This window comes from Macaca fascicularis, chromosome 1 (assembly GCF_037993035.2).
Source record: "Macaca fascicularis isolate 582-1 chromosome 1, T2T-MFA8v1.1".
In the NCBI taxonomy this organism is placed as follows: domain Eukaryota; kingdom Metazoa; phylum Chordata; class Mammalia; order Primates; family Cercopithecidae; genus Macaca; species Macaca fascicularis.
In genome coordinates, this window is record NC_088375.1 from 38,282,134 (window position 1) to 38,308,497 (window position 26,364).

At 37.1% G+C, this 26,364-nt stretch overlaps 1 protein-coding gene across 3 annotated transcripts in view; it reads left to right on the forward strand.

Annotated features, from left to right (window-relative positions):
* XPR1 (xenotropic and polytropic retrovirus receptor 1) overlaps window positions 1-26,364 on the forward strand; it is a 257,324-nt gene that overhangs the window by 158,079 nt on the left and 72,881 nt on the right. For all 3 annotated transcript variants that reach the window (XM_045399533.3, XM_045399577.3, XM_074027870.1), the window contains 3 exons: window positions 19,800-20,023; window positions 22,466-22,615; window positions 22,880-22,963. In XM_045399533.3, coding sequence (XP_045255468.1) covers window positions 19,800-20,023; window positions 22,466-22,615; window positions 22,880-22,963 — 458 coding nt within the window. The remainder of the gene's footprint in view (window positions 1-19,799; window positions 20,024-22,465; window positions 22,616-22,879; window positions 22,964-26,364) is intronic.

Sequence of the window (26,364 nt, forward strand, 5' to 3'; positions counted from 1 at the left end):
GCCTTATGTTGCATCTGCCTAGTAAAACTCAATCAACTGATCCTTTACCTTCTTCATGCCTACCCCAGAGGCTGCGTAGGACAACAGCAGAAGAAATTGGAACCACAATCAATTCGTTGTTGCACCCTTAACTACACCCTCAAAGCTTCCTGCGGGTCCTAATCAGTATCCTCTTTCATGCTCCAAAGTGCTTTTGTAAACTTTGTATCGTTCTCCAGAATTCTCTAACCCCACCACCTTCCCCATCATGCTCGTTATACCCGCTGCTTTACAAATAAAAATAAAGGCCATCAGCTTCTGTTGATGTATAATGCCATGCAGATATATGGTATTATATCTGCACCTCTCTCCCAAATGCCTATAGACATTCTCATCCTTATTTATATTCCTCCAATCTTTGTAGAAGAGATATATCCATCTTTATTCCATCCGAGATCTTTACAACTACTGACTAAATTTCAACTCTTCAAGACCTTGCTCCAGTAATTATTTCCTCTAAGAATTATTAAATAAATACAACTTCCCTTTTTGTTGATTCAATCTCCTTAGCAAGTCATTCCCTTCAAAAAAAAAATGAGCAAGCAAATTTCTTAACTTTATATCCTCCTCCTCCTCATCTTTCATTTGTAGCTGGGCTTTTTCCTTTGGCAGAGGGAATAGTTTATGCACAAGCAAGAGCCATGAAAGAGCACAGCATGTATATATGTCTCTTTCACAAGGATAGAGGCACCTAGAAGACAGAGACAAAATATAAATTTTTTTTTTTTTTTTTTTTTTGAGACAGAGTCTTGCTCTGTTGCCCAGGCTGGAGTGCAGTGGTATAATCTCGGCTCACTGTAAACTCCGCCTCCCAGGTTCATGCCATTCTCCTGCCTCAGCCTCCTGAGTAGCTGGGACTACAGGTACCCGCCACCATGCCTGGCTAATTTTTTTTGTATTTTTAGTTGAGACGGAGTTTCACCATGTTAGCCAGGATGGTCTCGATCTCCTGACTTTGTGATCCACCTGCCTCGGCCTCCCAAAGGGCTGGGATTACAGGTGTGAGCCACCGTGCCCAGTCAAAATATAAATATTATTTAAAGCCATGCAAACAGGTAGATTTTCTGCAAGGGAAAAATGTACAGAAGGGATTGCAGTGTTCTCAAGGAGAAAGATAATTTCTATAATTAGGAGATAGCAGGATTAAGAGGAATCAGCGTTGTAGACAGAGAAGACCATATAGCAGGAGGAGGAGGAGACTAAAAGAGGAGGGCATTTGCAATGAAACAAATGTTTAGATTGAGAAAGGGTATTGGAAATGATGTAAGGCTGTAAACTATGAATATATAAAATCAAGTTTATTAGCTTTTTTCTTTTACTATGACATTTTTTTGAAAAAGAAGAATCTCTTAAGGTTAACTCTAAATGGATGATTTGTTTCACAAAGAATAGAAAATGCTTCTTGGTTTATGAAGAAAAATATCTACTGTTGGTAGTACTTTGTTTTTTTTGTTTGTTTTTCAGACAGGGTCTCAACTCTAGGCTAGAGTGCAGTGGTGTGATCTTGGCTCACGGCAACCTCTGCCTCCCGGTTCAAGTGATCCTCCTGCCTCAGCCTCCGGCATAGTTGGAACTACAGGCATGTGCCACACACCTGGCTAATTTTTTATTTTTATTTTTAGTAGAGATGGGGTTTCACCATGTTGGCCAGGCGGGTCTTGAACTCCTGACCTCAGGTGATCCACCACCCTCGGCCTCCCAAAGTGCTGGGATTACAGGCATGAGCCACTGCGCCTGGCCAGTAGACACTTTTTATATTTTGAGTTATAGTAAAAAAAAAACTACATTATGACCCAGCACACATATACAGATACATTTGTTTTATATATGTTTGTATGCATCTATATGTGTGTGACTACACAATGTATTTAAATAATTTAAGATTTTTTTCATGAAACAGTACTTATCTTTAGTACTTGTAGTATATTCTGTTTTCTATATTTTTCTATTCTGTTCGATTTTTTTTTATTACACTTTAAGTTCTAGGGTACATGTGCATAATGTGCAGGTTTGTTACATATGTATACTTGTGCCATGTTGGTGTGCTGCACCCATCAACTCGTCAGCACCCATCAACTCATCATTTACATCAGGTATAACTCCCAATGCAATCCCTCCTCCCTCCCCCCTCCCCGTGATAGGCCCCGGTGTGTGATGTTCCCCTTCCTGTGTCCAAGTGATCTCATTGTTCAGTTCCCACCTATGAGTGAGAACATGCGGTGTTTGGTTTTCTGTTCTTGCGATAGTTTGCTGAGAATGATGGTTTCCAGCTGCATCCATGTCCCTACAAAGGACACAAACTCATCCTTTTTTATAGCTGCATAGTATTCCATGGTGTATATGTGCCACATTTTCTTAATCCAGTCTGTCACTGATGGACATTTGGGTTGATTCCAAGTCTTTGCTATTGTGAATAGTGCCGCAGTAAACAAACGTGTGCATGTGTCTTTATCGCAGCATGATTTGTAATCCTTAGGGTATATACGCAGTAATGGGATGGCTGGGTCCTATGGTACTTCTAGTTCTAGATCCTTGAGGAATCGCCATACTGTTTTCCATAATGGTTGAACTAGTTTACAGTCCCACCAACAGTGTAAAAGTGTTCCTATTTCTCCACATCCTCTCCAGCACCTGTTGTTTCCTGACTTTTTAATGATTGCCATTCTAACTGGTGTGAGATGGTATCTCATTGTGGTTTTGATTTGCATTTCTCTGATGGCCAGAGATGATGAGCATTTTTTCATATGTCTGTTGGCTATATGAATGTCCTCTTTTGAGAAATGTCTGTTCATATCCTTTGCCCACTTTTTGATGGGGTTGTTTGTTTTTTTCTTGTAAATTTGTTTGAGTTCTTTGTAGGTTCTGGATATTAGCCCTTTGTCAGATGAGTAGATTGCAAAAATTTTCTCCCATTCTGTAGGTTGCCTGTTCACTCTGATGGTAGTTTCTTTTGCTGTGCAGAAGCTCTTTAGTTTAATTAGATCCCGTTTGTCAATTTTGGCTTTTGTTGTCATTGCTTTTGGTGTTTTAGACATGAAGTCCTTGCCCATGCCTATGTCCTGAATGGTATTACCTAGGTTTTCTTCTAGGGTTTTTATGGTATTAGGTCTAACATTTAAGTCTCTGATCCATCTTGAATTAATTTTTGTATAAGGAGTAAGGAAAGGATCCAGTTTCAGCTTTCTACTTATGGCTAGCCAATTATCCCAGCACCATTTATTAAATAGGGAATCCTTTCCCCGTTTCTTGTTTTTCTCAGGTTTATCAAAGATCAGATGGCTGTAGATGTGTGGTATTATTTCTGAGGACTCTGTTCTGTTCCATTGCTCTATATCTCTGTTTTGGTACCAGTACCATGCTGTTTTGGTTCCTGTAGTCTTGTAGTATAGTTTGAAGTCAGGTAGTGTGATGCCTCCAGCTTTGTTCTTTTGACTTAGGATTGTCTTGGAGATGTGGGCTCTTTTTTGGTTCCATATGAACTTTAAAGCAGTTTTTCCAGTTCTGTGAAGCAACTCATTGGTAGCTTGAGGCGGATGGCATTGAATCTATAAATTACCTTGAGCAGTACGGCCATTTTCACAATATTGATTCTTCCTATCCATGAGCATGGTATGTTCTTCCATTTGTTTATGTCCTCTTTTATTTCACTGAGCAGTGGTTTGTAGTTCTCCTTGAAGAGGTCCTTCACATCCCTTGTAAGCTGGATTCCTAGGTATTTTATTCTCTTTGAAGCAGTTGTGAATGGAAGTTCATTCATGATTTGGCTCTCTGTCTGTCTGTTACTGGTGTATAAGAATGTGATTTTTGCACATTAATTTTGTATCCTGAGACTTTGCTGAAGTTTCTTATCAGCTTAAGGAGATTTTGGGCTGAGACAATGGGGTTTTCTAAATATACAGTCATGTCATCTGCAAAGAGGGACAATTTGACTTCTTCTTTTCCTAACTGAATACCCTTGATTTCTTTCTCTTGCCTGATTGCCCTAGCCAGAACTTCCAACACTATGTTGAATAGGAGTGGTGAGAGAGGGCATCCCTGTCTTGTGCCAGTTTTCAAACTGGCTTGTGCTTCCAGTTTTTGCCCATTCTGTATGATATTGGCTGTGGGTTTGTCATAAATAGCTCTTATGATTTTGAGATACGTTCCATCAATACCGAATTTATTGAGAGTTTTTAGCATGAAGGGCTGTTGAATTTTGTCAAAAGCCTTTTCTGCATCTATTGAGATAATCATGTGGTTTTTGTCTTTGGTTCTATTTATATGCTGGATTACGTTTATTGATTTGCGTATGTTGAACCAGCCTTGCATCCCAGGGATGAAGCCAACTTGATCATGGTGGATAAGCTTTTTGATGTGCTGCTGAATCCGGTTTGCCAGTATTTTATTGAGGATTTTTGCATCGATATTCATCAGGGATATTGATCTAAAATTCTCTTTTTTTGTTGTGTCTCTGCCAGGCTTTGGTATCAGGATGATGTTGGCCTCATAAAATGAGTTAGGGAGGATTCCCTCTTTTTCTATTGATTGGAATAGTTTCAGAAGGAATGGTTCCAGCTCCTCCTTGTACCTCTGGTAGAATTCAGCTGTGAATCCATCTGGTCCTGGACTTTTTTTGGTTGATAGGCTATTAATTATTGCCTCAGTTTCAGAGCCTGCTATTGGTCTATTCAGGGATTCAGCTTCTTCCTGGTTTAGTCTTGGGAGAGTGTAAGTGTCCAGGAAATTATCCACTTCTTCTGGATTTTCTAGTTTATTTGCATAGAGGTGTTTATAGTATTCTCTGATGGTAGCTTGTATTTCTGTGGGGTCGGTGGTGATATCCCTTTTATCATTTTTTACTGCGTCTATTTGATTCTTCTCTCTTTTCTTCTTTATTAGTCTTGCTAGCAGTCTGTCAATTTTGTTGATCTTTTCAAAAAACCAGCTCCTGGATTCATTGATTTTTTGGAGAGTTTTTTGTGTCTCTATCTCCTTCAGTTCTGCTCTGATCTTAGTTATTTCTTGCCTTCTGCTAGCTTTTGAATGTTTTTGCTCTTGCTTCTCTAATTCTTTTAATTGTGATGTTAAAGTGTCAATTTTAGATCTTTCCAGCTTTCTCTTATGGGCATTTAGTGCTATAAATTTCCCTCTAGACACTGCTTTAAATGTGTCCCAGAGATTCTGGTATGTTGTATCTTTGTTCTCATTGGTTTCAAAGAACATCTTTATTTCTGCCTTCATTTCGTTGTGTACCCAGTAGTCATTCAGGAGCAGGTTATTCAGTTTCCATGTAGTTGAGCGGTTTTGATTGACTTTCTTAGTCCTGCGTTCTAGTTTGATTGCACTGTGGTCTGAGAGACAGTTTGTTATAATTTCTGTTCTTGTACATTTGCTGAGGAGTGCTTTACTTCCAACTATGTGGTCAATTTTGGAATAAGTGCGATGTGGTGCTGAGAAGAATGTATATTCTGTTGATTTGGGGTGGAGAGTTCTGTAGATGTCTATTAGGTCTGCTTGCTGCAGAGATGAGTTCAATTCCTGGATATCCTTGTTAACTTTCTGTCTCGTTGTTCTGTCTAATGTTGACAGTGGGGTGTTGAAGTCTCCCATTATTATTGTATGGGAGTCTAAGTCTCTTTGTAAGTCTCTAAGGACTTGCTTTATGAATCTGGGTGCTCCTGTATTGGGTGCATATATATTTAGGATAGTTAGCTCTTCCTGTTGAATTGATCCCTTTACCATTATGTAATGGCCTTGTCTCTTTTGATCTTTGATGGTTTAAAGTCTGTTTTATCAGAGACTAGTATTGCAACCCCTGCTTTTTTTTTTGTTCTCCATTTGCTTGGTAGATCTTCCTCCATCCCTTTATTTTGAGTCTATGTATGTCTCTGCATGTGAGATGGGTCTCCTGAATACAGCAGACTGATGGGTCTTGACTCTTTATCCAGTTTGCCAGTCTATGTCTTTTAATTGGAGCATTTAGTCCATTTACATTTAAGGTTAATATTGTTATGTGTGAACTTGATCCTGCCATTATGATATTAACTGGTTATTTTGCTCGTTAGTTGATGCAGTTTCTTCCTAGCCTTGATGGTCTTTACATTTTGGCATGTTTTTGCAATGGCTGGTACCGGTTGTTCCTTTCCATGTTTAGTGCTTCCTTCAGGGTCTCTTGTGAGGCAGGCCTGGTGGTGACAAAATCTCTAAGCATTTGCTTATCTGTAAAGGATTTTATTTCTCCTTCACTTATGAAACTTAGTTTGGCTGGATATGAAATTCTGGGTTTAAAATTCTTTTCTTTAAGAATGTTGAATATTGGCCCCCACTCTCTTCTGGCTTGTAGAGTTTCTGCCGAGAGATCTGCTGTTAGTCTGATGGGCTTCCCTTTGTGGGTAACCCGACCTTTCTCTCTGGCTGCCCTTAAGATTTTTTCCTTCATTTCAACTTTGGTGAATCTAGCAATTACGTGTCTTGGAGTTGCTCTTCTCGAGGAGTATCTTTGTGGCGTTCTCTGTATTTCCTGAATTTGAATGTTGGCCTGCCCTACTAGGTTGGGGAAGTTCTCCTGGATGATATCCTGAAGAGTGTTTTCCAACTTGCTTCCATTTTCCCCCTCACTTTCAGGCACCCCAATCAGACGTAGATTTGGTCTTTTTACATAATCCCATACTTCTTGTAGGCTTTTTTCATTTCTTTTTCTTCTTTTTTCTTTAGATTTCTCTTCTCGCTTCATTTCATTCATTTGATCCTCAATCGCTGATACTCTTTCTTCCAGTTGATCGAGTCGGTTACTGAAGCTTGTGCATTTGTCACGAATTTCTCATGTCATGGTTTTCATCTCTGTCCGTTCGTTTATGGCCTTCTCTGCATTAATTATTCTGGTTATCAATTCTTCCACTCTTTTTTCAAGATTTTTAGTTTCTTTGCGCTGGGTACGTTATTCCTCCTTTAGCTCTGAGAAGTTTGATGGACTGAATCCTTCTTCTCTTATCTCGTCAAAATCATTCTCCATCCAGCTTTGATCCATTGCTGGCGATGAGCTGCATTCCTTTGGAGGGGGAGATGTGCTCTTATTTTTTGAATTTCCAGCTTTTCTGCCCTGCTTTTTCCCCATCTTTGTGGTTTTATCTGCCTCTGGTCTTTGATGATGGTGACGTACTGATGGGGTTTTGGTGTGGGTGTCCTTCCTGTTTGTTAGTTTTCCTTCTAAGAGTCAGGACCCTCAGCTGTAGGTCTGTTGGAGATAGCTTGGGGTCCACTCCAGACCCTGTTTGCCTGGGTGTCAGCAGCAGAGGCTGCAGAAGATAGAATACTGCTGAACAACGAGTGTACCTGTCTGATTCTTGCTTTGGAAGCTTCCTCTCAGGGGTGTACTCCACCGTGTGAGGTGTGGGGTGTCGGTCTGCCCCTAGTGGAGGATGTCTCCCATTTAGGCTACTCAGGGGTCAGGGACCCACTTGAGCAGGCAATCTGTCTGTTCTCAGATCTCAACCTCCGTGTTGGGAGATCCACCGCTCTCTTCAAAGCTGTCAGAGTTGCTTGCGTCTGCAGAGGTTTCTGCTGCTTTTTTGCTGCTGTTGTTGTTGTTGTTGTCGTTGTTGTTTAGCTGTGCCCTGTCCCCAAAGGTGGAGTCTACAGAGACTGGCTGTGAGCTCCACCCAGTTTGATCTTCCCAGGGCTTTGTTTACCTACTTAAGCCTCAGCAATGGCGGGCGCCCCTCCCCCAGCCTGTCTGCTGCCTTGCGGTTAGATCGCAGACTGCTGTGCTAGTAATGAGGAAGGCTCTGTGGGCGTGGGACCCTCCCGGCCAGATGTGGGATATAATCTCCTGGTGTGCCCGTTTGCTTAAAGCACAGTATTGGGGTGGGAGTTACCCGATTTTCCAGGTGTTGTGTGTCTCAGTTCCCCTGGCTAGGAAAAGGGATTCCCTTCCCCCTTGCACTTCCCAGGTGATGCGATGCCTCGCCCTGCTTCACCTCTCGCTGGTCGGGCTGCAACAGCTGACCAGCACCGATTGTCCGGCACTCCCCAGTGAGATGAACCCAGTACCTCAGTTGATAATGCTAAAATCACCTGTCTTCTGTGTCAGTCGCGCTGGGAGCTGGAGACTGGAGCTGTTCCTATTTGGCCATCTTGCTGCACCCCCCCTCGATTTTTTTTAAATGCTGATTATGATCCACTAAATTGGTTTTATGACCTCATACTGGGTTGCAACCCTCAGTTTGAAACATGATTTCTTTAAGTTAGGTTGCTTCTCAAAAATAATTTTAGGCTAGCTACTATTAAAAATTTTGGTGCTATAATTTGATGACTTCTGTTTTGTGTGTGTATTGGCAGGGCCAGTGAGGCATGTCTCTTGATGTCCTCACTGGTACAAATTGATAGTCTCTAGAGTGACTCCTGCCAGATCAGGAAGTGGTAGGTAATACGAAGACATGATTGACAGAAATATAATTTGGTTCTGGTCCTCAACAGTATCTTTTTTCCCTCCTTATTTAGCAACCTTCTCCCCAGAAGATTGTAGACTGCAGTTCTCAGACACTAGGGCACAAGAAAAACTGTAAACAATATGGGGTGAGTTTAGCTTAATAACCCGCCTCCACCCACTTATATCTCACACATTAAATAGTTAAAAATGCTCCATTTTTAAGTGAGATATTTTTGACTAAAAAACTTTAAATGTCCTGAAACAAATTGCTGTATTTTGTCTGTTTCTAATCACATCAAAAAGGCCAAACAATCAAAATATAGCATGAATGCTGCTAAAATTTGGAATGTTTTTCTTGCTGATGCTATTTACTATTGAACCTTCCTAGGCTTCCACGCACTCACTTATAAAACAAGCAGATTGATTCCCAACCCTGTAGGGTTCCACACGTTAGGATCAGAAGCTATTTTCAATATTCAGAAAACCTGATGTAAGTTATTTTGTTAGTCTTTATTTTTTATTATGTGTCTTTGGTTGAAAATTGACATTTATTTAGATGACATTTATTTAGATTTATAGATAAAATCAGTATTCGAAGATCATAGGAAGAGGGGAATTGTGAAAGGGAGAGGTTCTTCATGGTAAAACATTGCTAATCCCTAACCTGGAAGTCTCTTAGGTCTCTTCTGTCACTAGACAAGGTATCCATCTTGAAGTCTATACCATTAGAAACCTTTTTTTTTGTGGTAACCAGTAATGTCTTTTTCCAGTGGACAGCTGATCCAACTGATCACTTCACTTTTTTCAAACCAGTTTGCCTTTTCTCTTTATTAAAAATACTTAGCTTCTAAACAGTGTTTATGTGCCTAATGTTAAAAAAAAAAGTCAGAATATATGTGTTGCTTCTAATATTTCACAAAACATTCAAGCCTCTTTTATTGGCTGGAATTTTGAAACAGCTAAGTGCTTTTTCTTTGTTTTTGAATAATTTCATTTTTTTTTCTGGCTGCCTTTTTTTGGCTTCAGTGACATTGGGAAGTCACAGCAGTGTTAATATGCTGTCTCTTTCTTTACTAAAAAGGATAGGAGGGAGAGAGGGAAGAAGGAAGGTAATTGCATTGGTGTTTTATTAGTGGGAAAATTATAATAGAAACAGACTTATTTCTTGCCTGTAAAATATGTTCTTGATTCATATAAATGCAAGACCAATTACATAATAGTTACTAAGAGCTATTCTTATTACATAGTTATTCCTGTTATTCCTGTAATCCTTTTACAATGTCTTGCTGTATGTTTTTTTCATTATTGATTTATATTGTTTTTATACAAAAGGAATTTGAGGCACTGTATATTGTTATACCACTAAATGTGTGCAATTAATAATTAGAATCTTTTACACTGAAATAGTAAATGTTCATTTTACAAATGATACATGTGTCTAGTATGCATGTATTTAAACTATGACTTAATGACTGGTTTTGTTCTTTGCTCGTGTGTGTGTTAAAATGTGGATTAAGTAGGTATTTTTAATGAGAGTGGTCATAGGTTGGTATATTGTTTTAAATTCCCATGTCTTAACATGTCTTCCTGCGTCATGAGTCTCTTGAGTTCATTACAGTAGAATCGGTTACTTAAGAACTGTTTAAAGGAGTAGGGAGGGTAGTAGGGGAAGTGAAATTAAAGCAGCCACTCTTGCTTGCTTTCTTGTTAATACATCTAAAGGAAATTACAATTACAATATTTGTATTGTCCACAATAAATTTTCCTTTCTTTATTCTGTTAAAAAAAAAGTGTTTGATAAGCCTCTATTAAAAACAAGCCATGTGAAAACCAGACTCATTTTCTTTCTCCCCTTTTTTTCTCTCAGCCTCATTTTCTTTCTCTCCTTCCTTCGTTCTGTGTCTCTCCTATTTTTCTTTTTTTCTTTCTGAGACTGAAAGAAAGGATGAGGAATGTCTATGGTCATGAGTAACACAGTTTCCAAATGGCATATTCACAAACAAACACAATATCATGTAAATTAATTTTTTTAAAAAATTGTAGGTCACAACCCAATAAGTTGGTCAGAAAATTAAAATACAGTCACGTGTCACTTAATGACAGGGATAATTCTGAGAAATACGTCATGAGGTGATTTCATTTTGGGAACATCATGTGTACTTACACAAACATAGATGGTCTATCCTGTTACACATGTAGCCTATATAATATAGCCTGTTGCTCCTAGGCTATAAAACTGTCCAGCATGTTACTACAGAGAATACTGTAGGCAATTGTAAAACAATGGTATTTATTTATCTAAACATAGAAAAAGTACAGTAAAAATAAAGTATTATATCTAACAGGGCTCCTGTTGTACATGCTGTCAGTTGTTGACCAGAATGTTGTTCTGTGGCGCTACGACTGTACGTGGGTCATTACAGGCATGTTTTTAAAAATATAGATAGAATATAGTAGAATAGAAAATATCAGAGTGTTATTTAGTAAATACATCTGTTGTGTTTATTTACAAATTTTATGTATTTTTTAAAGTTTATGTGCAATATGACATTTAGTATTTTACAGTTATGCAAAGTACTGTGAAAACTGACATGAAGAAGCATTGACTTTACTTGGAGGAAGAAAGCAGGATTGAGGAAAAGCCTTTAGAAGAAGTGAAATTTAAATTGGGTCTTTGAAAATGTGTAGGCATTGGCCAAATGCTCTTAAGGGAGGTTGTTTGGGGATGGCTGTAGGGGGAGGTGGAATTTAGTGCTTCAAAGCAAGGGAAAAAAATCTATCCAGATGCATAGTGGCATTAAAGTACATGACATATTTGGGGATGAAGACAATAACAAATAGTCTTTTGAGGCTGAATTTGTAAGATATCAAGGAGTAAGTTGCTGATTAGAGAGAAAAGTGGAAAAATTAGATGTTTTATTCACATACAGATTTCAGACTTCAGTATCTGAGGTACACAGTTTCAAGTGTGTAGGAATTCCAGATAAAAGCAGTATAAAAAATGCATGTAATGTAACAAGATTAACTATCCTGAATCATCTGTGATGGGTCAACATTCTCATTAACTTACTTTATATTTTGAATAACACTAAGGTCCATAAATTGAATTAGCAAGATAGTAATATTGTAAGACAGGTAAACAAATAATAAAAATACTCTAAGACATTAATTTTATTTTAGAAAGAATTATTCTTCAATTGCATAACAACAGCATTGCCATTCTGAAGATAGCTTGTGTTCTTGAAATAACTTTTTCTAAAAGTAAAAGAACAATGAATTTGGTGAAAGCAAAAGATATTGGTAACCCTTATTCTAGCTCTTTGAGGGATACATAGGTGCTTTGAAAATTCTTGAATGGTTATTGGAAATTTTTATCAAATATTTAGTATGAGAGCCTATGGCGTTAACATATTAAAATAATCATATTTTTTCTCATATTCAGGGTCACTTGATTTACTGGCATAAGTAGTAATTGTAGTTTATTGGCAAAATAGTCTATTTTCATCAATATTTATAAAATTGCTTAGAAGTATTATGTGTAATATTTTTTCAGATAGCTTCTAAGTTGTTAGGACATAAAAACTTAAGTTGTTTGAACCTGACTACTTAATAAATAGAAGCATTAGGTATTCTTTTGGCCTAGAAGCATCATGAAAATATTACTGAGACACAAAGTACACCATGAACCAAGAAAGAACCTAGAAGTTCTACATTGTTTTTGATCTTGAGGATAAGACAGACACATTTGCAATAGAAATGTTTAACATATGTAAAAAGAGCCATAAGATTCATTCATTCATTCATTCATTCATTCACTTATTTATTTATTTTGAGATTGAGTCTTGCTTTGTCGCCCAGGCTGGAGTGCAGTGGTGCGATCTCAGCTCACTGCAACCTCTGCCTCCCGGGTTCAAGCAATTCTCTGCCTCAGCCTCCTGAGTAGCTGGGATTACAGGCGCCCACCACCACGCCCGGCTAATTTTTTTGTATTTTTAGTAGAGACGAAGTTTCACCATCTTGACTAGGCTGGTCTTGAACTCCAGACCTCGTGATCCACCCACCTCGGCCTCCCAAAGTGTTGGGATTACAGGCGTGAGCCACTGCGCCTGGCCTCATTTTTATAAGTGTATTTGTAGATATTCATTGTAGATCAAAGTATACACTTTCATACACACACACACACACACACACACACACACACCCTTTTCCAGATTCTGTGCAATCCCATATGTTTGAGCTTTCTGGCGATCTGGCTCTGGAAAACTGAAGTGTCATTACAAAATAGATTGGGATACTTGGTGTCAAAAGCAGTATTTCTTATTCTTTTTAAACCTATACCCCTTTGATAGATATGAAAATCTCATACCATAGCTGTAGTAATATTGAATATGATTTTTTCAAACTACATATGCTTTATATTCCCCTACCCCCACCCAGGGATTTTCATAGACTCCTCTACATAGTTATGCCCTTAAGGAAGAGAATCATTACTTTAAAGAAAGTAGCAAAATACACCTGAAATGTTGATTTCTTCTCCATTTCTATTTGGGAATGTAGGTTACTAGAGAGAACTTTTACCTATTTATTCATTATTCAACAAACATGGATCGAGTATACTATATGCAAGCTCTTTATGGTACAAAGATAATGATGGTAGGCCACACAAAAACTTGTATGAGAATGTTAATAGCATTATTTATATAGTTTAAAAAACTAGAAACAATTCAAATGTCTGCAGACTGAAGAATATTTAAACAAAATATATATTCACACAATGAAATACTATTTGGCAATAAAAGGAGTTCAGTATAACAGACTTACATTATGGTACAAAATTGATGAATGTCAAAATTATCATGCTAAGTAAAAGAACCCAGACAAACACAAAAGATTATATATTGTGTGATTCTTTTATATGGAATGTTCAGAAAAGGCAATTCAACAGAAATGGAATACAACAGATCAGTGTTTGCCTGGGGTAGGGGCTGGAAGTGGGGATTGAGAGCTAATGGCCATGATGGAAGTATATGAGGTGACAGAAATGTTGTTCTAAAATTGGGTTTTTATGATGATTGCACAACTCTATAAATTTACTAAAAGTCAATGAATTGCGTGTTTACAGTAGATGAATCCTGTGGTAGGTAAGTTATACCTCAAACATTATTTAAAATAAATTTTCATTATGAAAAAAGATAAAGATTTTAGAACTGTTACCTTTAGAGTTCAGTCAGTCAGTGAAGCAGACATAAACGAAGAATTATATGTAGTGTGCTTTGGCTGCATGTATGTGGTCCCAGAAGAGCCCTAAGGTGGGAGTTTCATTTGTGACTGAGAGAGTTGTTAAATATGAAAAACTTTATATAGAAAACAGTGTTTGAGATTAGCCTTGCAAAATAAGTAAGGAGTTTTCCAGATGGAGAGGCATTTGTGTCTTGACTTATTGTTGGCACACAGGAAGTAACAGTCCTCTTTCTTTTCATTTTTGGGCTTCTTACATTTTTAATATGCATGTAATGAGAAGTGTAAATGTATTGACAGTTCTGACTAAGGACGCTAAACAATTAGCAAATTTATATACTAATCTTTTAACAATTAAAGTTAAGCAATCTTATTACATATGATATTCTGTCTTCTGGCTAATTTACCTGAGGTTTTTAGTCAGCAGAATAATTTATAGTTGCCCTTAGATAAATCCTTGTATTATTTCATTTTATGTTTGTGTGCATATTGTGTGTAATATTTTTTCAGATAACTTCTAAGTCATTAGGACATAAATACTTAAGTTGTTTGAACCTGACTACTTAATAAATAGAAGCATTAGTTATTTCTTTTGGCCTAGACAGATGAAAATATTACTGGAACACTAAGGGCATCGTGAACCAAGAAAGCACCAAGAAGTTCTATACTGTTTTTGATCTTAAGGATGATAAGACAAACATATTTACAATAGAAATGCTTAACATGTGTAAAAGAAGCCCTGAGATTCATTTTCTGTTGACTTCAGTAAGAGATTTTAAAATATGTGAATTGTTCTGTTTTTTACAATATGGAAGACTAGAAAGAAATCCAAAAATCTCTTCGAAACACTAAAGTGACACATAAAATATACAAAATTATCAGGAAAATAATAAAAATATGTATCAAATATGATTAAAAACATAAAGGAGAGCACAAAAACCATAAACAAAGAAGAAATCATTAAAATTGACTAGGCATATTTTTTAAACGACCAATTAGATCTTTTACAAATGAAAATATAATCACGGTAATTAGTACCTTAATAGATCAATTAAACTGTAGATTAGGTAGAGTTAAAGGGACAATTTATAAACCAGAAGATAGAGCTGAAAATTTACTCAGAATGCAACATAAATTGATAAAGAGAAGAAAATATGAGAGATGTAAGAGACAAAGTAAAAAGATCAAGGGGTTATAATTGGTATCTTTATTTTCCCATGACCCATTCCATATTTCCTTTGCCCTCAGCCAGAACCCCAACTGGTTATTGGGTGACATGACCTAGACTTTAATTCGTAAAGGATCTGAATCTCAATAGTTCTTTTATTAATTACTGTAGTTTTTTTTTTTTGTTTTTGAGACATAGTCTCACTCTGTCACCCAGGCTGAAGTGTGTGGTGCCACAATCTCAGCTCACTGCACCCTCCACCTCCTGGGTTCAAGTGATTCTCACGCCTCAGCCTTCTGAGCACCTGGGATCACAGGCGTGCACCACCACACCCGGCTAATTTTTGTAATCTTTGTAGAGACGGGATTTTACCATGTTGGTCAGGCTGGTCTCGAACTCCTAGCCTCAAGTGATCCACCTGCCTCAGTCTCCCAGAGTGTTGGGATTACAGGCGTGAGCCACCATGCCCGGCCTGTTGTCGTTTTCCATTAACATATATTATTGGTCATGGAAGTAATCGAAGGTGTTCCAAAGTCTCCTGGGTTCCATACCTTGTTGCTCCTATTATGTTTCAGCAATTCACCTTTCCCTTGGTAATCAGGATCAGTCACTTTTAGCCAGTAAACCCCTTCTTTGTCTATTGTTTCATAGTACAAAGAACCCAAAATGGCCAGGTGGCAGTTGCATCTTCCAATTCAGTGGAACCATTGTTGTATTCCTCTGATGGAAGCATTTTCCCCTTGAGAACTAACCAACAGTCAGAGTTTAAGTCGTAGATTGGGAAGCAAAAATTATGTGAGTGGATTATTATAGTATTGAGAGGAGCCACTCCTACTTCTACCCCTTGATTCCTAGACTGGATATTTCGGTTATGGTGGAGACATATGGCCTCGTTATTGTATCCTGTAAGACAGAACCCCATCCTTTCAGAGTCTTGTCTCCCAACTTTTCTGTTAGGCCGTTGATTAGCTTTTCTATTAGGCCATCTGTTTCTGGGTATATAATAAAAGACTATTTTATTCCGTGGCTATGAGCCCATTGCTTTTACTATTGTTGCTGTGAAATGAGTTCCTTGATCAGAAGCAAGGCTGTATATAATACCATGATAGTGGATAAAGCATTTCAGGAGATGGTGGTGCTAGAGAAGCATTATAACTAGGGAAGGTACATCCATATCAAGAATGCTTTTATTCCAGGGAGGACAAATCTCTGTCCCCTGCCCAATAGAAGACATCCAACACAATCAACCTGCCAGTAGGTAGCTGGCCAGTCCCAAGGAATAATGGTAACATGTCTGGGGTTCAGTGCTAGTCTCTGCTGCCTGGTGAGTAGCTGCATTATCAGATGCGTAGCTGCATGCCAGGTGCTAGAGGTTGTATTGATTTTCCTCAGTGAAAATACCATATCCAGAATAGCAACTGCCATCACAGAGACCACCTAGTTTACACCAATCCAGTTTTTTGCCAAGATTTATCAAACTTCCGTGTAAACAAATGAGTTGAGAGAGGATGTGGTAGATATCCTATCCCTTTGTCTTTAAAGTCTGTGATTGTTGTACTAATTTCTGCAGTTCTATCTTGATAGGAAAAGTTCCAGGAACTGTCACAGCCCTTCCTTTCATCATGTTTCTTACCCGTGGGTCAGAATCACTGGAGAGTCTACCAGCAGCCTAGTAGTTCTATTCTAATTATACATCTTGGAACTGAAAAAGGAATCATAGGATGAATCTGTGGACCAACTGGGTCTTCTGTGAGTCTAATCTGGGCTGATATTTCATCTGTCACCTGAATATCATAAGTGTATAGTTTGATTGCTAAACCACAGTGATGCCTGGAGTCTCCAGAAGTTTGCCACTCCTAAGGAAAACACTCCTAGGGAAAAAGATTCAAAGTATGAGAGGGACTTGAAATGAGCAAGTTTCTCCATGGTTGACTTTGAAGGTAGAGTTAAGAGTAGTCTCGAGGAGCTAAAAGCAGACCACAGATGAGAGACAGCAAGGAAACGGGAACCTCACTCTTAAAACTACAAAGAACTGAATTCTGCCACAACCAAGTGAGCCTGAATGTGAGCTTGAGAAAGCAGCCTAGCTAACACCTTGCGTTTAGCCTTAAGAGAGCCTAACAGAGAACCTAGCCACATCATCCTTGGACTTCTAACCTACAAAACTGTGAGCTAATAAATGGGGTTTCTTTAAGACACTATGTGTGTGATAATTTGTTATACAGCAATACAAAGCTAATATACAAAAGCCAATGACTAGTAATCTTTGCAAAGTCTGGATATTTCCCTTTCCCCAGTGCACAGTCACTCTAGTAAAAAGACATGAGGCCCTCTGAGGAAGGATTAGAGGAAGATCTACAGTATATACTTGTGACAGTGCTGCAGGAACGACCCGAAAGCAAGGCCAGCTTCCACTTCAGTCAGGGATCTCTGGGTTTTTTAACTAGCATAGGTCTGGAAGCTAGTGAGAGGTAGTGACTCTTATAGTGACTAATATCAAGTATTTGGCCACCAGACCTGGAGTTTTTTTCTGTTACGTCAGTCAAGCAATATTCTAGTAGGTTGCCCATTTCTGTCTTTCCTGGGGATAACCATGACCAATTAACCACAGCCAAAATCTCAGCGGGCAAAAACATCTGTCCTCTTGCCTTTTATGGTAAATGTATCCACTTTGTTTTGATAGTTAAGTGCTGCCCTCTGGCCCTTCTGTTCCAAGGATCATTGAGTGTGCATTGCAATTAGGAACCCATCTCAGTGGATACATCTCTCATAGCCATTCCTGGCCTTCAATGGAGAGTAAACATAGAACTTTTTAAGGATGCAGGTGCTCTTCTCACTAACGTAATTCTGGATGCCTTAATGAAGGGATTATTTTCTGGGCCCCCTCAGGAGGATGTGATTGGTGTTGGAGAGGCGTAAGAGTGGTCCCTAGGAGCTAAAAGCAGGTCCCAGATGGGTTGACCCACATAGATGGATGAAATTTATTTGTAAAGAGGAATGGAAACATGATTTTGGTTTTGAATGCAATCTTAGATCATAGGAAATACAAGAAGATATAAATAGATTATAAAAGTTAAGAAAATGAAGGTCATGTAAAGGATTAAGAATAGAGATGAATCTTGGAAACATCCTATAGAAGGAAATTCTCTAGGAGAACGAGTGAATCATGAAGCAGTGCCAGACAGGACAAAAATACTAAAGGTTAGTTAAAGACAACAGCAAGACAGTATAGCAGTAGATAAAGCAAGGAACGGGAGAACTATGATAAAGAATAAGTTGTAAATAATTCTTTGTTATTATTATATAATTTTTATCATTATTTATTGAGTGCTATGTCCCTTGGCATTTCTTTTTTTTTTTCTTTTGAGATGGTGTCTCGCTCTGTCACCCAGGCTGGAGTGCAGGGTCGCGATCTTGGCTCACTGTAACCTCTGCTCACTGCAACCTCCGCCTCGCAAATTCAAGCAATTCTCCTGCTTCAGCCTACCAAGTAGCTGGGATTACAGGAGTGCACCACCACACCTGGCTAATTTTGTATTTTTAGTAGAGACGGGATTTCACTATGTTGACCAGGCTGGTCTCGAAATCCTGACCTCAGGTGATCCGCCTGCCTCAGCCTCCCCAAGTGCTGGGATTACAGGCATGAGCCATCGCACCCTTCCGGTCCCTTGGCATTTCTATGCTTCATTTAATCTTTACAACCACTTTATGAGGGAGTTGGTATTTCCATTTCATATGAAAGTTGTAGAAGAGTTATAAAAAAAAGAAAACTCACTAAAATCATACAGCTAGTTAATGAGGCAAGAATTTGAACCCAAATCTTCCTGGTTCCAGTGAACTAAATTGTGACCTAGGAAGAAAAATTATAGAGTACTATTTTTAAATGTATGTGTAACACAAACACATATATTCAGATATACCTAATATTTTTAACACATAGCTTGCAAGTCTTAATCTCTTATAATACCTGTCTTAGAGAAGTAATGAAGGATAGTGGGAAATACAGGAGATTAAAAATCTAAAGCCCAAATTCTAATCCTGTTTCTGACCTGAACTGTATAACCAGAAACATTTCTTAATGGCTTTTTAAAATTGAGATATTTCTATACCATAAAATTTGCCTCCTTGAAGTTTGTAATTCCATGGTTTTTCGTATATTCACAAGGTTGTACGCCCATCACTACCAATTCTGGAACATTTTCATCATCCTAAAGACATATCTCGTACCTATTAGCAATCACTTCCCATTCGCCTTCCGCTCAGCCCATGGCAAGCATTAATCTTCTTTCTATCTGTGTGGATTTCGTGATTCTGGACATTTCATATTAATGGAATCATACAGTATTGGGTATTTTGTGTCTGATTTCTTTCACTTAATGTCTTCAAGGTTCATCCATGTCATAGCATGAATTAGCACTTCATTCTTTTTTAATGGCTGATTCTATTGTGTGTTTATATGCACACACATGCATGCACACCACATTTTGTTTATTTGTTCCTCAGTTGATGGACATTTGGATTGTTTCCACTTTCTGGCTATTATGAATGCAAGTTAGTGTGTGTATGCAAGTTTTCTTGTGAACATATGTTTTCACCTCTCTTAGGTATATGCCTAGGAATGGAATTGCTGAATCATATGTTTAACCTTTCAAGAACTGCCAGCTTTCTTCCAAATACCAGAGAGGCTGCATTTTCACTCTTAGTGGCTCTTTACATTTTATTTATTCATTTTGTAAAAAGAAAGGTACATGAGGTTTTGTAGGGGGTAAAATGAAAGGAGTGTGTTACACAAAAATATTTTTTCCTATCGAGTTCTAAATATTACAAGTAGCAGTTTTTTTCCCTAGAAATTCTAGGGGAACAAATGGGAATTATTATTAAAAATTCAGAAGTCAGTAGGAACTTTTTTATCTTACTGATTTGACAATTCTGTTTTATTTCTTATAGAGAAGCTCGCAGAGGCTCAGCGCAGGTTTGCTACACTTCAGAACGAGCTTCAGTCATCGCTGGATGCGCAGAAAGAAAGCACTGGTGTAACTACACTGCGACAACGCAGAAAGCCAGTCTTCCACTTGTCCCATGAGGAACGTGTCCAACATAGAAATATTAAAGACCTTAAACTGGCCTTCAGCGAGTTCTACCTCAGTCTCATCCTGCTGCAGAACTATCAGGTACTTAGATTCTTACCCTAGAAAATGGCACTTTCAAGTAAATGAGAAATTTCAATAAATGGAAATACCCTAAAGTATTACTAGTGGGTCAGTTCCAAAAAGGAAAATCCTTAACATGTTATTATTCTTGGGGTTCCTACTGGCTAAAAGCCATGTGTCAGAGGCGATAAAACTGTGTTAACAAGACTTCTATTTTTGAAGATTCATGTTCTAAAAACTTTTGTATAATATTTAGGGGTAGCCCACAACTCAGGGACTAACAGTTTGCTTCCTGTTTTTAGAGGCAGCTCTGATAGTCATGAATAGAAATAATATGTCTCTCCAGCCACAGCCACTGTTGGCTATGTAAGGGCTTTTTTTTTTTTTCTTTTTTGAAACAGAGTCTCACTGTGTCACTCAGGCTGGAGTACAATGGCATGATCTCGGCTCACTGCAACCTCTGCCTCCTGGGTTCAAGTAGTTCTCCTACCTCAGCCTCCTGAGTAGCTGAGATTACAGATGCACGCCACCGTCCTTGGCTAATTTTTGTATTTTTAGTAGAGATGGGGTTTCACCATGTTGACCAGGCTGGTCTTGAACTCCTGACCTAAAGTGATCCGCTTGCCTTGGCCTCCCAAGCTTTGGGATTACTGGCATGAGCCAATACTCCTGGCCCGTATGGGCTTTTATAGTCCTCCTAACCAATAGCAAAATTTCTACAAAAGCTATCAGATAGTTAATTTTTCTGCAGCTGACACTAATAAAACAAAGACCCTGACTTTTCAACTTGCAGCTGAAAGAATCCTTCCAGTCTTCCTATCCATGGGCTGCAATAAAATCATATTTTTTAAAGTTATTGAGAAAAGCATCTCCCTGATCTTTAAAGAGACCTTATGCACTATTTTTTTTTTCATTTTATTCTTGTGATTATTACTTATAGTGAGTGGTTAGGATCATCACAGGATGGTATACCATGTTAAAACTAAAGATTATGTAACAAAAGTATTACCTGGAATGTTAGAATTTTTAAATAAAAAGTAATTAAAGTCCCATATCTGCAGTAACCTTAAATTGCTAATGCATGTGCTTATTTTTATCATTTTCTTCTATAATTCTACTTTGTTCTTTAGTGATTTAATATTTTATCATTTGAAGACAAACCTAGTAAGAAAACAATTTAGTAGAAAAATAATTACATATGTTTATATAGTGATAAATTCCTTTGCTTTGAGATTTGTTCATTGCTTTATAATTTAAAAAACAAAAAATGTATTTCCTCTTTCCTATAATGGTATAACAACGTTACCATATCATAGTTCATAAATTATGTTTGGGTATTACATGGAAAAATCTTTGTTAAATTTCATTGTATTAACTTTCCTAGCAACTTTTGTTTGGGGTCATTATAAAATGCTCCTTGGGAAAACAAAAGTAATAGTTAATTATGAAAGTTCTGCTTTATCTTCTATTCTTTGGGGGTCGTCTATTCTGTAAGAATACATTTATTTTGAGAATGAAGGAGAAAGGAAGATGGATTAAAAGCTATCTCTAAGTCATGATGTATGTATGCACCCCACACAGATTTTAAGATCATACATTAAAGCATGAGGGAAAAATATGTAAACAAATAAGTAAGGAAAGCCTATTTTGGAGTGAGTGCACAATATTTTACTCTTAGGAACATGTAATCAGCAAATTTGGGAGACCTCTGGTTTAAAGATCTAACCTTGCAATTTGAGTTTTCAGCTTTTTTGCATGCTGGGCAAAGAACAGCAGAATTTGAGATGTTGAAAGTATAGTATTTTGTTATTGTAGAAATCGGAGAAAAGTAGGGACTTCTACCCATTATAAACTGAACCCTGTACGTATGATCACTGCTTTGTTTCTACTTACTCTTCTTAGCACTCTCATATGCAAACTGAGAATGGGTGGAATGAACATGAAAGTGAAGAGCACTGGGTGATCTTCCATTTTCCTTACTGGAACATGCGTGACTGCATGGCAGGGAGAGATGTGTACTCCTGTACCAGTCCTTCAGAAAACAAAGAACTAAATAAATGTGTTCAGTGCATGGCAAATGCAAAACATTTTCTGAAGATAATTCTTTTGACCAAAGCAGCAAAATAATAGAAATTAGCTATTTTGAAAATAAATATACACAGAAAACAGGAAATAAAAACATTTTGAGCTTAGGACTTTCATTAATTTACTTGGAAGAGAAATAATAGTGTTCATAGTTCAGGGTTTCTTTGTGTTACTAATAGCATACTACCTTGAAATGAATAAAAGAAATAAAAAAGAAGAGTCATCCTTTTAGTAGTAGATGCTTTTATGAAAGCTTTGCCATTTCCTTGAGTACTCAATCTTTGTCCAGCCAGCTCTGTCAGTGCTTAGTGCTTATTCTTTTTCATCTTTTTTGATGGTAGTAGAAATTATAGTTGTGTTTCTCATTTCTTTCTGTAGAATCTGAATTTTACAGGGTTTCGAAAAATCCTTAAAAAGCATGACAAGATCCTGGAAACATCTCGTGGAGCAGATTGGCGAGTGGCTCATGTAGAAGTGGCCCCATTTTATACTTGCAAGAAAATCAACCAGCTTATCTCTGAAACTGAGGTACAATAATCTCGTTTATTTACCACATATTTTCAGTTACATGCTTTATTTTTAGGGAAGCAATTCCTTATTTCTGTTATTTTGTAACTAGTTGCTAGCTTTGAATATATATGCCTTACTTGTGATTTTTTTTTCATTTTCTTTTATCAGTATACATTCACCAAAAAGTTGTCAGAATATCATATATATAAATGGTGCAGAATTATTTGTGCATCACTCAAGTTTAGTATAACGTAACCAAAATGTAATACTTTGTCTTTCTAGGCTGTAGTGACCAATGAACTTGAAGATGGTGACAGACAAAAGGCTATGAAGCGTTTACGTGTGCCCCCTTTGGGAGCTGCTCAGGTTAGCATTTGGTTCCAGCAGTTTGTTTGGTTTCACCTATTAATAATCAACATGATATTTAGCTGGCCCCATTACCTTAAAAAAATTATCAGCCAAAGTTTATAAGTAGTTGCTACTTTTCTTATTTTAGTTTTTAAAATATTATATGCTATATTTTACTTCATTCTGAATTATAATGTCTTCCACCTTTCTCTTCTCATACTGTACTTTTCTCTTGTTTATTCTTACTGACATGTTAACTTGTTGGTATCATCAAATGATTAAGATGTGACTTAAAAAAAATGATCTGGTGGGTTCAGATGTGCTAGATTGCTATATAGCTTCATCCAAAATGCAGCAGTTACTCCAGAAGAGCACTTATTAAATGATAACTACACAGTAGTTATAAAAAAAGAAAGCATTTATTAAGTGATATCTTCTGTGTCATAAAACAAGTCTTAATAAGTACAGAAGGATTTAAGTCATACAAAGTATAGTTTCAGGCAACAGTGGAATAGAAATCAATAACAGAAAGAGCTTCCATAACCTAATGAAAGGCATCTATTAAAAAAAAATAAAACCTCTACAGTTATTATCATACTCAATGATGAACACTGCATGCTTTTTCCCTAAGACGTGGCCCAAAAAAGGGTATTCACTTTTAACACCTGTATTCAACATCGTGCTGGAGATTATAGCCAGTATGGTAAGGGAAGGAAAAGAAATGAAAGTCATTCAGGGTAGAAAGGAAGAAGTAAAACCAGTGGGGTTTTGCCAGCGACTTGATGATCTATGTAGAAAATCTAGTGAATCTATAGAATAGCTACTAGAACTAATAAATGAGTTTAGCAAGGTCACCAAATATAAGACCAATATGTAAAATCATTTGTCTAGATACTTGCAAGAACAATAAAAAAAGTTTTGAAACATTTTTGAATGGAAATCAAAAAATGTTAAAGCAATGTTATTTATAATATAATCAAAATATACAATGCTTAGTAATAATTCTGACAAAAGATGTGTAAGGCCTTTACATTGAAAACAACAAAACACTGCTGAGCAAAATTAAAGACTTGAATGAGAGAGATCCTGTGTTCATGGGTATCTTGCACAAACCCAGTATTTTAAAGACACATTGTTTCTTCCTCAGGTGATCTATAATAATACAATCCAGCTCAGAAATCTCAGAAGACTTTTTTTTTTTTGTAAAATTGGTAAGCAGATTTAAAATTTTATTTGGAAGCCAGGCACGATGGCTCATGCCTGTAATCTCAGAACTTTGGGAGGCTGAGGCAGGTGGATCACTTGAGGCCAGGAGTTCAATACTAGCCTGGCCAACATGATGAAACCCCGTCTCGACTAAAATACAAAAATTAGCTGGGCTTGGTGGCATATGCCTGTAATCCCAGCTACTTGAGAGACTGAAGTACTAGAATCACTTGAACCCAGGAGGTGGAGGTTGCAGTGAGCTGAGATTGCACTGAGTGACAGAGCAAGACTCTGTCTCAAAAAAAAAAAAAAAAAGTATATGGAAAGGCAGAGGACCTAGAATAGCCAAAGCAACTTTGGAACATAAATTGAAGGATTAACATTATCTTATGAAAGCTTATTAAAGCTACAGTAATCAAGAGAGTGTGGTAGTAATGTCATGGTAGGCAAATAGATCAATGGACCAGAATAGAGTGTCCAAAAATAGAGTAGCATATTACAGATAACAGATATTTGATACAGATATAAAGCAGATTAGTGGAGAAAGATAGCATTTTCAACTAATGATACTGAAACAGTTGAATTCCATATACGAAAAAAAAAAATGAACTTTCATCCATTCTTCACACCATAAAGTTCTAAATGTACCATAGATCTAAATGAAAACTGAAAACTGCAGATTTCTAGAAGAAAATATGGAAGAAAGTCCTAATGACGTTGAGTTATGCAAAGATTTCTTAGAAGTGATACCAAAAGCACCTCATCAAAGTTAAAAACGTATGCTCTCCAAAAGACACATAAGAGAATGAAAAGCAAAGCAAGAGACTAGCAGAAAATATTTATAAAACATATCTGTTAAAGGACTTATATTTAGAATATGTAAAGAACTCCAGTACTCAATAGAAGGAAAACAATCAAAATGGGCAAAAGACCTGAACAGTTCTTCACAGATGTACAGGTGGCAAATTAGCATGTGACGAAATGCTCAGTATCATTAGGCATTATGGAAATACCAGTTAAAATCACAGTAAGATAATACAGTCTCTGTTAGATGACTGAAAACGACTAATCATACTAAATGATGGAGGAGTAGGAACTCTCTTTTCTAATACGCTGTGGTGGAATATAAAATGTATAATGAATAAACACATTTGAAAACAGTTTGGAAGTTTCTTAAAAGTACATCTACCATATGATCTAACTGTTACACTCCTAGGTATTTACCCAAGACAAATACAAATATATGTTCATATAAAGACTTCAACACAAATGTTCATAGCATCTAAACAACCTAAATGTCTATCAGTAGGTGAATGGATAAACAATTTGTGGTATGTCCATACAATGAAATACTACTCAGCAATAAAAAGCAACAATCTATTGATAAATGTAACAACGTGGATAAACCTCAGATTAATTATATGTAGAGAAAGAAAGCATAAAAAAAAAGTGCCTACTGTATGATATCATTAACCTAAGACTCCAGGAAAAATGCAAACTAATAAATAGTGACAGAAAGCAGATCAGTGGTTGCTTGTGGATAGAGTGTGGTAGGGTAGGCTGGGAGGAAAGGATTACAAAGGCACATGGGAAATTCTTGGGAGTCATGGATATGTTCTTTGTCTTGATTATGCTGATGGTTTTGTAGATGTTTATACAGTATCAAAACTTATCAAATCATACACTTTAAATATATACAGTTTATTGTATATCAATTTAGGCAGTAAAGCAGTTTTTAAAAATCCTAAGCATATTATTGTCAAACTGCTTGTAAATAAAGAGAAGAATCTTAAAAGCATCCAGGGAGCAAAGACACAAATTCTATACTTTAAGTATGTGCAATTTATTTATGTCAGTTGTTTTTGAATAAACATTTTAAAATTGGTTTCAAAAAATTAGGGTGTTTAAGAATGCCTGTAGATATGGTAAGCTAAAGAAAACATAGAAATGGTTATCTCTGGTGAGGAGGGAAGGTTTTGGGATCAGGGAGGAATAGGGACTTCAAAGTTAATGGAAATGTTCAGCTCCTAAATATGGATAATAGTTATAGGTTCGCTTTATTATTATTTGGTATCCTATGGATACCAAAATCCATGGATGCTCAAGTCCCTTATAAAATGGCATAGTATTGCATATAACCTGTACACATCCTCTTACATACTTTAAATGATCTCTGGGTTACTTATAAGACCTAATATAGTGTAAATGCTGTG